At 47.9% G+C, this 12,498-nt stretch overlaps 1 protein-coding gene across 2 annotated transcripts; it reads right to left on the bottom strand.

The window, feature by feature from the left end:
• Nucleotides 1-1,104: 1,104 nt before the first annotated feature.
• On the bottom strand, nucleotides 1,105-12,498 carry TTC9C (tetratricopeptide repeat domain 9C). Of its 2 annotated transcripts, XM_031653648.1 has the most exons (4): nucleotides 11,564-12,498; nucleotides 7,010-7,084; nucleotides 4,606-4,788; nucleotides 1,105-1,455 (listed from the first exon to the last, which is right to left on the bottom strand). In XM_031653648.1, the coding sequence occupies exons 3-4, from the start codon at nucleotides 4,772-4,774 to the stop codon at nucleotides 1,361-1,363; spliced, it is 264 nt and encodes an 87-aa protein (XP_031509508.1). In that variant the 5' UTR covers nucleotides 4,775-4,788; nucleotides 7,010-7,084; nucleotides 11,564-12,498; the 3' UTR covers nucleotides 1,105-1,360. The 2 variants fall into 2 exon arrangements, with proteins under 2 accessions (XP_031509508.1, XP_031509507.1); XM_031653647.1 differs by lacking the exon at nucleotides 7,010-7,084 and having other exon boundaries at nucleotides 1,108-1,455; nucleotides 11,564-12,490.

Below are 12,498 nucleotides of genomic sequence, written 5' to 3'. Positions count from 1 at the left end.
TTGTATTTTTTAGTAGAGACGGGGTTTCACCATGTTCGCCAGGATGGTCTCGATCTCCTGACCTCGTGATCCGCCCGTCTCGGCCTCCCAAAGTGCTGGGATTACAGGCTTGAGCCACCGCGCCCGGCCAAAAAATTAGTTTAAACAAAATGGTTACTTTTGGCCGGGCATAGTGGCTCACACCTGTAATCCCAGCATTTTGGGAGCCTGAGGCGGGCGGATCACTTGAGGCCAGGAGTTCAAGACCAGCCTGGCCAACATGGCAAAACTATGTCTCTACTAAAAAGGAAATACAAAAAAATGAGCCGGGCATGGAGGCACATGCCTGTAATCCCAGCTGCTTGGGTGGCTCAGACACGAACCTGGGAACAGGCAGAGGCTGCAGTGAGCTGGGATGGCACTGTACTCCAGCCTGGGCGACAGAGTGAGACTGTCTCAAAAAACAAAAAGTTACTTTAATACATTTGGGCTATTTATTGAGACATGTCACTCTGTCGCCCAGGCTGGAGTGCTGTCAGAATCTTGGTTCACTGCAACCTTTGTCCCCCAGACTCAAGCAATCCTCCCACCTCAGCCTCCAGAATAGCTGGGACTACAGGTGAACACCACCAGGTCCAGCTAATCTTTGCATCTTTTTTTTTTTTTTTTTTTTTTTTGAGACGGAGTCTTGCTCTATCACCCAGGCTGGAGTGCAATGGTGCGATCTCAGCTCACTGCAAGCTCCGCCTCCTGGGTTCATGCCATTCTCCTGCCTCAGCCTCCTGAGTAGCTGGGACTACAGGTGCCCGCCACCATGCCCGGCTAATTTTTTGTATTTTTAGTAGAGATGGGGTTTCACCGTGTTAGCTAGGATGTTCTCGATCTCCTGACCTCGTGATTTGCCTTCCTCGGCCTCCCAATGTGCTGGGATTACAGGCATGAGCCACAGTGCCTGGCCATATTTCCCATTTTGCTTTGGGCTTCTGAAAAAATAAAGGAAGACACTTCTTTCTGCCTATCCTTACTATGTCATCCTCTGCAAGCCATCGCCTCTGTATATAAGTACATTTAACAACACTGTCATGAAAAATCTATGCCAGAGATACGATTAATTCCACCCACAGCTGATGAATATTTTCTGATTATATTTCTCAAGGCAAATATCCCCAACAATAACATGTATTGAACACTATAGAAATAAACAGGATAGACAGAAAAAGACTCAGACTGTCTAAGTAGTAAAGTTTGTGCAGAACTGGAAACAAAAATCCACCTGGGTCAGAGGTATAGGGTTAATTTATCTTGCTGAGGGTCAGGTTTCTCCTTCATGCATGTTTAATAGTCCACCTAAGTTCAACTGGAGGAGCATCTTTCTTCTTTGTTAACCAAACATGCCCAGGTAGAGCTGCTTCTCTTTTCTATGGTAGCTGCTGAGTTCTGACTGTGTCAGCTGGAGGTACCGCCGGACGTTGGCATCTTGGAAGATGATGGAGAAGCAATTAGAAACAGAGTCAGTTAAGATCATAATCATACCTTGTGGCAAGAAACAATGTTAACATGCTCCCATTTTTAAATCTCTCCAAGATCTGAATATATCGCAACCATTCTATGCAATAGTAAATCTCGTTAATTAATAACATTTGGAATTGAAAAAACAATCTGTGTCCCGGGCTGGACTGGTTGTTAATTTTTATTTATTTATTTATTTATTTATTTATTTATTTATTTATTTTTGAGACAGAGTCTCACTCTGTCACTCAGGCTGGAGTGCAGTGGCACACGATCTCCACTTACTGCAACCTCCACCTTCTGGGTTCAAGCGATTCTCCTGCCTCAGCCTCCCGAATAGCTGAGACTACAGATGTGCACCACCATACCCGGCTAACTTTTGTATTTTTAGTAGAGACGGGGTTTCACCATGTTGGCCAGGCTGGTCTGGAACTCCTAACCTCGTAATCCACCCGCCCTGGCCTCCCAAAGTGCTGGGATTACAGGTGTGAGTCACCACGCCTGGCCACTAGTTGCTAATTTCATAATAAAAGCAAGACTGATGAAGCAATTATTAAAATAGAGCCTCTAAAGATACTATTCGTAAAGATGGCAGGTTAATTTATGTACTTGAAGGTGAGAAACATGAACAAATGGCTTATATTTTATATCTTTATTAATTCATAATTAATGCCTTTCTCATTCATTTAGATTAGTGATATTTTACTGCACTGCTATACATTTGGGGACTCTGCTACTAGTATCCTGTGGCTATTGTAAGCCAGAATGCAAAAAGGAGACAATTTTCAGTGCTCAACCAACCAACACAGGAATGAGTCTCTCATCTGCTTCACAATATCCTTTTTGCCTTAGAAACAAAGTCCCAAATTCTCTCTCAGCAGGACTGCCCTTTTTCTAGGTCACACCTGGGGTTAGCTGAGCTAACGGATAAAAGTGGTGGATTTGTTGGCATTCACACATCCTATTCCAATCACTGGTTTTGTTGTTATTGTGTGTGTGTGTGTGTGTGTGTGTGTGTGTGTGTGTTTTGTTTTTGTTTTTTGAGATGGAGTCTCCCTCTGTCACCCACAGGGGAGGTACCGCCGGAGGCTGGAGTGCAGTGGTGTTATCTCGGCTCACTGCAAGCTCCGCCTTCTGGGTTCATGCCATTCTCCTGCCTCAGCCTCCCAAGTAGCTGGGACTACAGGCACCTGCCACCACGCCCGGTTAATTTTTTGTATTTTTGCTAGAGACGGGGTTTCATCATGTTAGCCAGGATGGTCTCGAACTCCTGGCCTCACACTATCCACCCACCTCGGGGTCCCAAAGTGCTGGGATTACAGGCGTGAGCCACCACGCCTGGCGTCCAATCACTCTTAAAGACCAGGAACAGAACTTGAAAAACAACACTGGTTTTTTTTTTTTTTTTTTTGAGATGGAGTCTCCCTCTGTCATCCAGGCTGGAGTGCACTGGCAGGAACTCGGCTCACTGCAAGCTCCGCTTCCCGGGTTCACACCATTCTCCTGCCTCAGCCTCCCAAGTAGCTGAGACTATAGGCGCCCACTACCACACCCGGCTAATTTTTTGTATTTTTAGTAGAGATGGGGTTTCACCGTGTTAGCCAGGATAGTCTCGATCTAACCTCCTGATTTGCCCGCCTCGGCCTCCCGAAGGGCTGGGATTACAGGTGTGAGCACTGCGTCTGGCCATGCAGGCTAATTTTTGTATTTTTATTTATTTATTTATTTAATTAATTTTATTTTTTTAAGTAGCGATGGGTTTCGCCATGTTGGCCAGGCTGGTTTTGAAATCCTGACCTCAGGTGATCTGCCTGCCTTGGCCTCCCAAAGTGCTAGGATTACAGGCGTAAACCACGGTACCCAGCCCCAACAAACAAGACTGGTTTTTTTTTTTTTTTTTTAGACGGAGTCTCGCTCTGTCACCCAGGCTGGAGTGCAGTGGCCGGATCTCAGCTCACTGCAAGCTCCGCCTCCCGGGTTTACGCCATTCCCCGGCCTCAGCCTCCCGAGTAGCTGGGACTACAGGCGCCCGCCACCTCGCCCGGCTAGTTTTTTGTGTTTCTTAATAGAGACGGGGTTTCACCGTGTTAGCCAGGATGGTCTCGATCTCCTGACCTCGTGATCCGCCCGTCTCGGCCTCCCAAAGTGCTGGGATTACAGGCAAGACTGGTTTTTTTTTTTGTTTTTTTTTTTTTGAGACAGAGTCTCATTCTTGTTGCCCAGGATCTCGGCTCACCACAACATCTGCCTCCCGGGTTCAAGCAATTCTCCTGCCTCAGCCTCCCAAGTATCTGGGATTACAGGCGTGCGCCACCACACCCAGCTAATTTTGTATTTTTAGTAGAGACGGGGTTTCTCCATGTTGGTCAGGCTGGTCTCGAACTCCTGACCTCAGGTGATCCACCTACCTTGGCCTCCCCAAGTGCTGAGATAACAGACGTGAGCCACCCCACCCAGCCTGCCTAAATATGTACTTATAAATAAAAGCACATTGATGTATATTAAAATAGGCATACATATATATATGAAACAGACATACCGACATATATATTGTGTGTGCCTGATTAAGCATCAACCCCCTACACATGAAACCAATAATACTGCTTTTCTGTGGAGACAAGAACATAAGAGTAGAAAAAGGTCTGTTCGGCCGGGCGCGGTGGCTCAAGCCTGTAATCCCAGCACTTTGGGAGGCCGAGACAGGCGGATCACAAGGTCAGGAGATCGAGACCATCCTGGCTAACACGGCGAAACCCCGTCTCTACTAAAAACACAAAAAATTAGCCGGGCGAGGTGGCGGCGCCTGTGGTCCCAGCTACTCGGGAGGCTGAGGCAGGAGAATGGCGGGAACCCGGGGGGCGGAGCTTGCAGTGAGCTGAGATCTGGCCACTGCACTCCAGCCTGGGCGACAGAGCGAGACTCCGTCTCAAAAAAAAAAAAAAAAAAAAAAGAAAAAGGTCTGTTCATCGTATACTTTTTCAGTTTGAATTCTCAACCATGTGAATGTATTACTTATTGAAAATAATACATTGGCAAAGTAAAATAAAATCCCCTTTCCACAGATCCACCCTAGCAAGACAATTTTGTCTTTACCATTTCAAAGCCCTTCTCCCTTACCTTTAGGCTGCCTATTGACGGCAGCCAGGAGGTAGTGGCGGGCCTGGTCATAGTCCTGCAGATGGAAAAAGGCCACTCCGGCCCGATACAAGGCCTTGGCATTATCAGGCTGTCGTTCCAGGACTTTCTGACTATATTCTCTCACTCGTTCGTAGTTCACGGGCTCCATCTGAAGGAGACAGGCTAATGGGCCAAATGAAAAGAGAGAAGAGGGAGGAGGGTTCGTTACACCAGGTTCCACTGGCCAGCTCAAGGCAGTACCAAACAGGGTGGTAACAATGACATTCAGTCAACAAATGCTAAAGTGTCTCCCATATGCCAGACACTCTTCTACACACTGGGGATGCAGCAGTGAATAAAAGCTTCACATATCAGCCCGGTGCAGGGGCTCATGACTGTAATCCCAGCTCTTTGGGAGGCCAAGGCGGGCAGATCATCTGAGGTCGGGAGTTCAAGATCAGCCTGACCAACATGGAGAAACCCCATCTCTACTGAAAATAAAAATTAGCTAGGTGTGGTGGCGCATGCCTGTCCAGCTACTCGGGAGGGTGAGGCAGGACAATCGCTTGGACCTGGGAGATGGAGGTTTCGGGGAGCCGAGATTGTGCCATTGCACTCCAGCCAAGGGAACAAGAGTGAAACTTCATCTCAAAAAAAAAAAAACAAAACTTCACATTATCTTGTAATCTACTTCAATATTTACTGATTTTCTGCTACACATTTAGTACTGAGTTAGACCTGGCTATAAAGCTGATAACAACATACTTTAAAATTTATTTAAAACTCTGGGCTGAGCATGGTGGCTCATGCCTGTAATCCCAGCACTTTGGGAGACTAAGGTAGGAGATTCGCTTGAGCCCAGGGGTTCAAGACCAGCCTGGGCAGCCTGGGCAACATAGTGAGACCTTCCCCTGCCCCCTTTTTTTGGCAGGGTATTCACTGCAGTGTTATAACAAGTGTATCCCAGATAACAAATGTATTCTTTATTGTTATTTTTTTAAGACAGAGTCTCACTCATCAGCCAGGCTGGAGTGCAGTGGCGTGATCTGTAACCTCCACCTCCCAGGTTCAACCAAGTCTTCTGCCTCAGCCTCCCGAGTAGCTGGGATTACAGACATGTGCCAACATATCCAGCTAATTTTTGTGTTTTTAGTACAGATGGGGTTTCACCATGTTGGCCAGGCTGTTCTCGAACTCCTGACCTCAAGGGATCGGCCCACTTTGGCCTCCCAAAGTACTGGGATTACAGGCGTGAGCCACTATGCCCAGCTGAGACCCTATTTTTTTTTTTTTTTTTGAGACGGAGCCTCGCTCTGGCGCCCAGGCTGGAGTGCAATGGCACGATCTCAGCTCACTGCAACTCTGCCTCCCAGATTCAAGCAATTCTCCCACCTCAGCTTTCAAGTAGCTGGGATTACAGGCACACACCACCATGCCCGGCTAATTTTTGTATTTTTGTAGAGATGGGATTTCGCCATGTTGGCCAGGCTGGTCTTGAACTCCTGACCTCAGGTGATTCACTCGTCTCAGCCTCCCAAAGTGCTGGGATTATAGACGTGAGCCACCCTGCCCAGCCCCCCATTATTATTACTATTTTTTGAGATGGAGTGTCGCTCTGTCGCCCAGGCTGGAGTGCAGAAGCGTGATCTTGGCTCACTGTAACCTCTGCCTCCCGGGTTCAAGAGATTCTTCTGCTTCACCCTCCTGAGTAACTATGATTATAGGCGCTCACCACCATGCCTGGCTAATTTTCGTATTTTTAGTAGAGACGGGATTTCACCATGTTGGTCAGGCTGGTCTCCAACTCCTGACCTTGTGATCCGCCTGCCTCGGCCTCCCAAAGTGCTGGGATTACAGGCATGAGCCACCGTGCCTGGCCCCATTAACTTTTTATATGAAATTAGAATGCAGTGAGCCGAGATTGTACCACTGCACTCCAGCCTGGGCTACAGAGCGAGACTCCATTTTAAAAAGAAAAAAAAAAAAAATTAGATAAATTACAATTTTTTAAAACACAAATTTATCTTCATTGTATCTCTTCTACCCAAGGCTCTATGTTCTGTATCCCCCATTTCACCACAGTTCTTGTACTGCAGCTTTGTTAATAATGGTTGCCATTAATTGTGTGAGGAAATGGCAAGCACTGTGCTATGTGCTTTATATACACTGTCTTGTTTAATCTTCGCATCTACACAATTACATAGGTGTTACTATCTTCATTTAGTGGATGAAGAAATCAAGACTCAGAGAAGTAACTTGTCCGAGATCTTATAGCTTCTAGGTGGAATGAATATGAAATTTGAATGAAGCGTTCTCTAACTCCAAAATCATGATTCTCAGTAACAATCCAGTATATAACTTCACTATTCTCTTGGATGACTTAATGGGACCTTGAAATACAAACCTGCGGAGAAGCCAATTCAGGTCAATGTTCTGCCTTTTGATGATTAAGAAGGGAAACACATTCCCTATTTCACAACTGTGGGAATTAAACATAGTATTATGAAATCACGGTGCTGAGAAAGACCAAGAATCAGCACTGCTGAGCACATTAAAGGGCCTGTGCTGATGTCTGTATCCCTTCTACAACACCCCCACCAAGTGGTCATATGGTTTATACTTAGCTATTTCCCCAGAGGTCAACCAATCTATCACCCTTGCTCATTAATTCAACAACCAGTTCTTGTGCACTGACCATGTGCCAGGCACTGAGCTAGAAGCAGAGAATAAGAGGAGCAAGGCAGTCATCTTGATGATTAAAGAGGTTGAGGCCAGGTGCAGTGGCTCATGCCTGTAATCCCAGTACTTTGGGAGGCTGAGGCAGGTTGATCACTTGAGGTCAGGAGTTCGAAACCAGCCTGGCCAACATGGTGAAACCCCATCTCTACTAAAAATACAAAGAAATTAGCTGGGTTTGGTGGCGGGCGCCTGTAATCCCAGCTACTTGGAAGGCTGAGGCAGGAGAATCGCTTGAACCTGGCAGGCGGAGGTTGCAATGAGCCAAGATCATGCCACTGCACTCTAGCCTGGTTGACAGAGTGAAACTCTGTCTCAAAAAAAGAAAAGAAAAGAAAAAGAAAAAGTGGAGGAATACACAAGAAACAAGTAAATGAATTTGTTTGTTTTTAGACAGTCTCCCTCTGTTACCCAGGCTGGAGTGCACTGGCGCGACCTTGGCTCACTGCAACCTCCACCTCCTAGGTTCAAACAATTCTCCTGCCTCAGCTTCTCAAGTAGCTGGGACTACAGGCACCCACCAACACAACCAGCTAATTTTAAAAATATTTTTAGTAGAGACGGGGTTTCACCATGTTAGCCAGGATGGTCTCCATCTCCTGACCTTGTGATCTGGCCGTCATGGCCTCCCAAAGTGCTGGGATTACAGGCGTGAACCACCACACCCGGCACAAGTAAATTAAGTTTTAAAAGTGCTTTAAGAGGCTGGGCACAGTGGCTCACACCTGTAATGCCAGCACTTTGGAGGCCAAGGCTCATGAGGTCAGGAGATCGAGACCATCCTGGCTAATATGGTGAAACCCCGTCTCTACTAAAAATACAAAAAAGTAGCCGGGCGTGGTGGCAGATGCCTGTAGTCCCAGCTACTTGGGAGGCTGAGGCAAGGGAATGGTGTGAAACCAGAAGGCAGAGCTTGCAGTGAGCCAGAATCACACCACTGACTCCAGCCTGGGTGACAGAGCGAGACTTGGTCTGGAAAAAAAAAAAAAAAAGAATTGCTTTAAGAAAAATAAAACTACGCTGGGACAGAGAATGAATGAAGTCAGAGTGCTGTTTGCTTATGGAAGATGTTTTGGTGGGAGGAATGTGGGGGACAGAGTTTTGCTTGCTGTGTCGCCCAGGTTGGAGGGCAGTGGCCCAATCTTGGCTCACTGCAGCCTAGACCTCCCATGCTCAAGACATTGGCCCAGCTCAGTCTCCAGAACAGCTGGGACTACCCCAGTACGCATAACCAAGCCTGGCTAACTTTTGTGACTTTTTGTAGAGACAGGGTTGCCCCATGTTTCCCAGGCTGGTCTTGAACTCCTTGGCCTACCAAGGTGTTGGGATTCCAGACGTGAGCCACTGCGCCCTGCGCCCAACTCAGAAGGCTTCTGTTTTTTTATTTTTATTTTTTTTGAGACGGAGTCTCACTGTGTTGCCAGGCTGGAGGGCACGATCTCAGCTCACTGCAACCACCGACTCCCCTGGTTCAAGCGATTCTCCTGCCTCAGCCTCCTGAGTAGCTGGGATCACAGGCACGTGCCACCATGCCCAGCTAATTTTTGTATTTTTAGTAGAGACGCGGTTTCACCGTGTTGTCCAGGATGGTCTCGATCTCCTGACCTCGTCATTCACCTACCGCAGCCTCCCAAAGTGCTAGGATTACAGGCATGAGCCACCACGCCCGGCCGACAGAAGGCTTCTCTAAGGAAGCAACTTTTGAGTCCAAATCTGGGTAAGTGTCATTCAAGCGACAGGGCATTCTAGCTGGAAAGACAGCCTACAAAACGTGAAGGTGGAAATGTACTTTGGGCATTAAGTGTATAAAAGGGCCAGTTCGGGAAGGGCATGGTGGCTCACACCCGTAATCCCAACACTTTGGGAGGCCAAGGCGGGTGGATCACCTGAAGTCAGGAGCTCGAGACCAGCCTGGACAACTGGCAAAACCCCGTCTCTACTAAAAATACAAAAATTAGCCGGGTGTAGTGGCAGGCGCCTATGATCCCAGCTACTTGGGAGGCTGAGGCAGGAGAATCGCTTGAATTCAGAAAGCAGAGCTTGCAGTGAGCCGAGATCACACCACTGCACTCCAGCCTGAGCAACAGAGTGCGACACTGTCTCAAAAAAAAAAATAAATAAATAAATAATAATAATAATAATAAATAAGGCCAGGCGTGGTGGCTCACGCCTGTAATCCCAGCACTTTGGGAGGCCGAGGTGGGCGGATCACCTGAGGTTGGGAGTTCCAGACCAGTGTGACCAACATGGAGAAACCCCATCGCTACTAAAAATACAAAATTAGCAGGGCGTGGTGCCATATGCCTGTAATCCCAGTTACTCGGGAGGCTGAGGCAGGAGAATTGCTTGAACCTGGCAGGCGGAGGTTGTGGGGAGCCAAGATGGTGCCATTGCACTCCAGCCTGGTCAACAAGAGCAAAACTCAGTCTCAAAAAAAAATAAAAAAATAAAAGAGCTAGCTGGTGCTGGGACCAAGGTGAGTTTGGATTTTCTCATAAGTGTGATGAGATGCCAATGGGGTGTTTTAGGCAGTGACATGATCTGATTTCCTCATCTGTAAAATGGGGATAATCCTTGCAGTTTTGTGAAGATGGCAGACATCTGTAAATGACTGCCCAACATGTTATAGGCACTCAATAAATAAAAATTATTGGGCCGGGTACGGTGGCTCATGCCTGTAATTCCAGCACTTTGGGAGGCCGAGGTAAGCGAATCGCCTGAGGTCAGGAGTCCGAACACGGTTCGCTAACATGGTTGGCTAACATGGTGAAACCCCATTTCTACTAAAAATACAAAAAATTAGCCGGGCGTGGTGGCACACGCCTGTATCCCAGCTACTCCAGAGGCTGAGGCAGGAGAATCGTTTGAATCTGGGAGGAGGAGGTTGCAGTGAGCTGAGATCGTGCCATTGTACCCCAGCTTGGGCAACAAGAGGGAAACCCTTCTCAAAAAAAAAAAAAAAAAGAAAAAAAAGAAAAATGAGGAAAAGTTATACGACCTACTTTAAACTTAATATTAAAATAAGGGACATTTAATACTTGTGAAACACGTTCATTGCTTCAGCTGGTGGTTTAGATATTAAATGTCCCTTAAATAAACAATGGCCTGACCTTAGGTATAGTTTTGTCCTATAGCCTGCAAAATTCCCTAAAGCTATCAGCAATACCCAGAAGGCTGTTAGAAATGCAAACTGGGGCTGGGTACGGTGGCTCACGCATGTAAACCCAGCACTTTGGGAGGTGGAAGCGCGTGGATTACCTGAGGTCAGGAGTTCAAGACCAGCCTGATTAATATTATGAAACCCCATCTCCACTAAAAATACAAAAATTAGGTGTGGTGGCGCATGCCTGTAATCCCAGCTACCCGGGAAGCTGAGGCAGGAGAATCGCTTGAACCCGGGAGGCAGAGGTTTCGTGAGCCTAAATCACGGCCATTGCACTTCCAGCCTGGCAACAAGAGCTAACTCGGCTCAAATAGCTGGCAGGAGCCAGTCTCCAGCTACTCTGGAAGCTGGAGGCAGGAGAATTGTTAGCCCGAGTAAGTGAGGCCGCAGTGAGCCCAGATCGCCAGTGCATCTCCAGCGCCTGGGCCACAGAGCCGAGACTCCATTCCAAAAAAAAAGAAAGAAATGCAAACTGGTAGGCCCCACGTCAGACCCATCGAACCTCTGGGGATGGGGCCTAGGAAGTTGTGTTTTTTTTTTTTTTGAGACGGAGTCTCGCTCTGTCGCCCAGGCTGGAGTGCAGTGGCCAGATCTCTGCTCACTGCAAGCCCGGGCCTCCCCGGGTTTACGCTTTATTCCCTTCCTGCCTCCCAGCCTCCCTGAGTAGCTGGGACTCATGGCGCCCAACACCTCGCCCGGCTAGTTTTTTTTTTTTGTATTTTTTAGTAGAGAGGGGGTTTCACCATGTTAGCCAGGATGGTCTCGATCCCCTGACCTCGTGATCCGCCCGTCTCGGCCTCCCAAAGTGCTGGGATTACAGGCTTGAGCCACCGCGCCCGGCCTGGAAGTTGTGTTTTAACAAACTCTCCAGGTGAAGTCGGAGAAGCCCTGCTCTATGGCAACTTAATTAGAGCCCCACAGATTGGCAGATTATTTTAACTCATGGCAGAATAAATGGATGACAGTTAAAAAAAAGTCAGCGGTTTTTTTTCCCCAATGTTCACAGATGTTCATGTTCCTGTCTTAATGCTCTCTAGCCCCCTTTAGCCCCGTTCTTACCAGCTAGATTGTTGTAGCAGTCAGTCTGGGTGGTATGCAGTATGTTTTCTTGTTCAGGCGTGAGGGCCGGGCCCTGAGGTCCGAGATTAGGTAATGGAGAGGGCAGACTCGGATCCAGACCCCGCAGCTGAAGCAGAGCTCGATGGTACCTACTCACAGCATCTCGGTACTTCCCTTCCCGGTAGCGCTGGTTCCCTTCCTCCTTGTACAGCTGAGCCTCCTGCAGACGCTTCTCCATAACTGTCGCCCAGGGTTCTTGGGAAATTGCTAAGTGAAGGAGCAATTGAAGCTCTAGGGTTGGGAACAAAATAATTGACTGTAGTAGCCAATTCAAGAAGGCAGGAAATTACTCTTCTTCCTGGAGGGTCCCCCAACAGGGACCTGCGGTTTGCTTGTTTCTACTCACAGCCCCACCTCTCCTTTCTGCAGTCTTTTTCTCCAGAAGTGCAGGCAAGTAGTTAGGAAGGGGATGTGGGAATAATGAAGCCAAACATTAAGGGACTTCCTAAAAAGACGATGGGGGCGGGGGGTGTGGAGACTTTCCGAAAAACTCAAGCGACGCCCTACTCAGAAATTGTTATGGGCGTGAGAACGCCGCGCACACTGGCTTCCGCCTTTCTTTCGGACCCGCCCCCCGACCTGGAAGTAGAAGGGAGTGGGTGGGACTAGTGCTAAAAGTCCGGAGGCTTGAAGCAATTCCAACTCTTCTTCCTTATTCAGCAATCATTTATCTGTTGACGTCAGTAATATAAACTGGGAAACCGAGGTGAACCACCACCAAGGGAGACTGAGGTGTCCACATAAGCGTCACAGCTGCAAGCCCACCCAACGCCGCGACCAGTTCCTCGCCCTCAGCAGATGCCCAAGCCTGGAACTCTCCCAGGCTTCGGTTTACCGGCGGGAGCACGTCAGAAATGCGGACAGTTTGGTATCTT

This window comes from Papio anubis, chromosome 12 (genome assembly GCF_008728515.1).
Source record: "Papio anubis isolate 15944 chromosome 12, Panubis1.0, whole genome shotgun sequence".
Lineage (NCBI taxonomy): Eukaryota > Metazoa > Chordata > Mammalia > Primates > Cercopithecidae > Papio > Papio anubis.
Note: the sequence above shows the minus strand (reverse complement) of the source record. Positions and strands in the feature narration are given on the sequence as shown.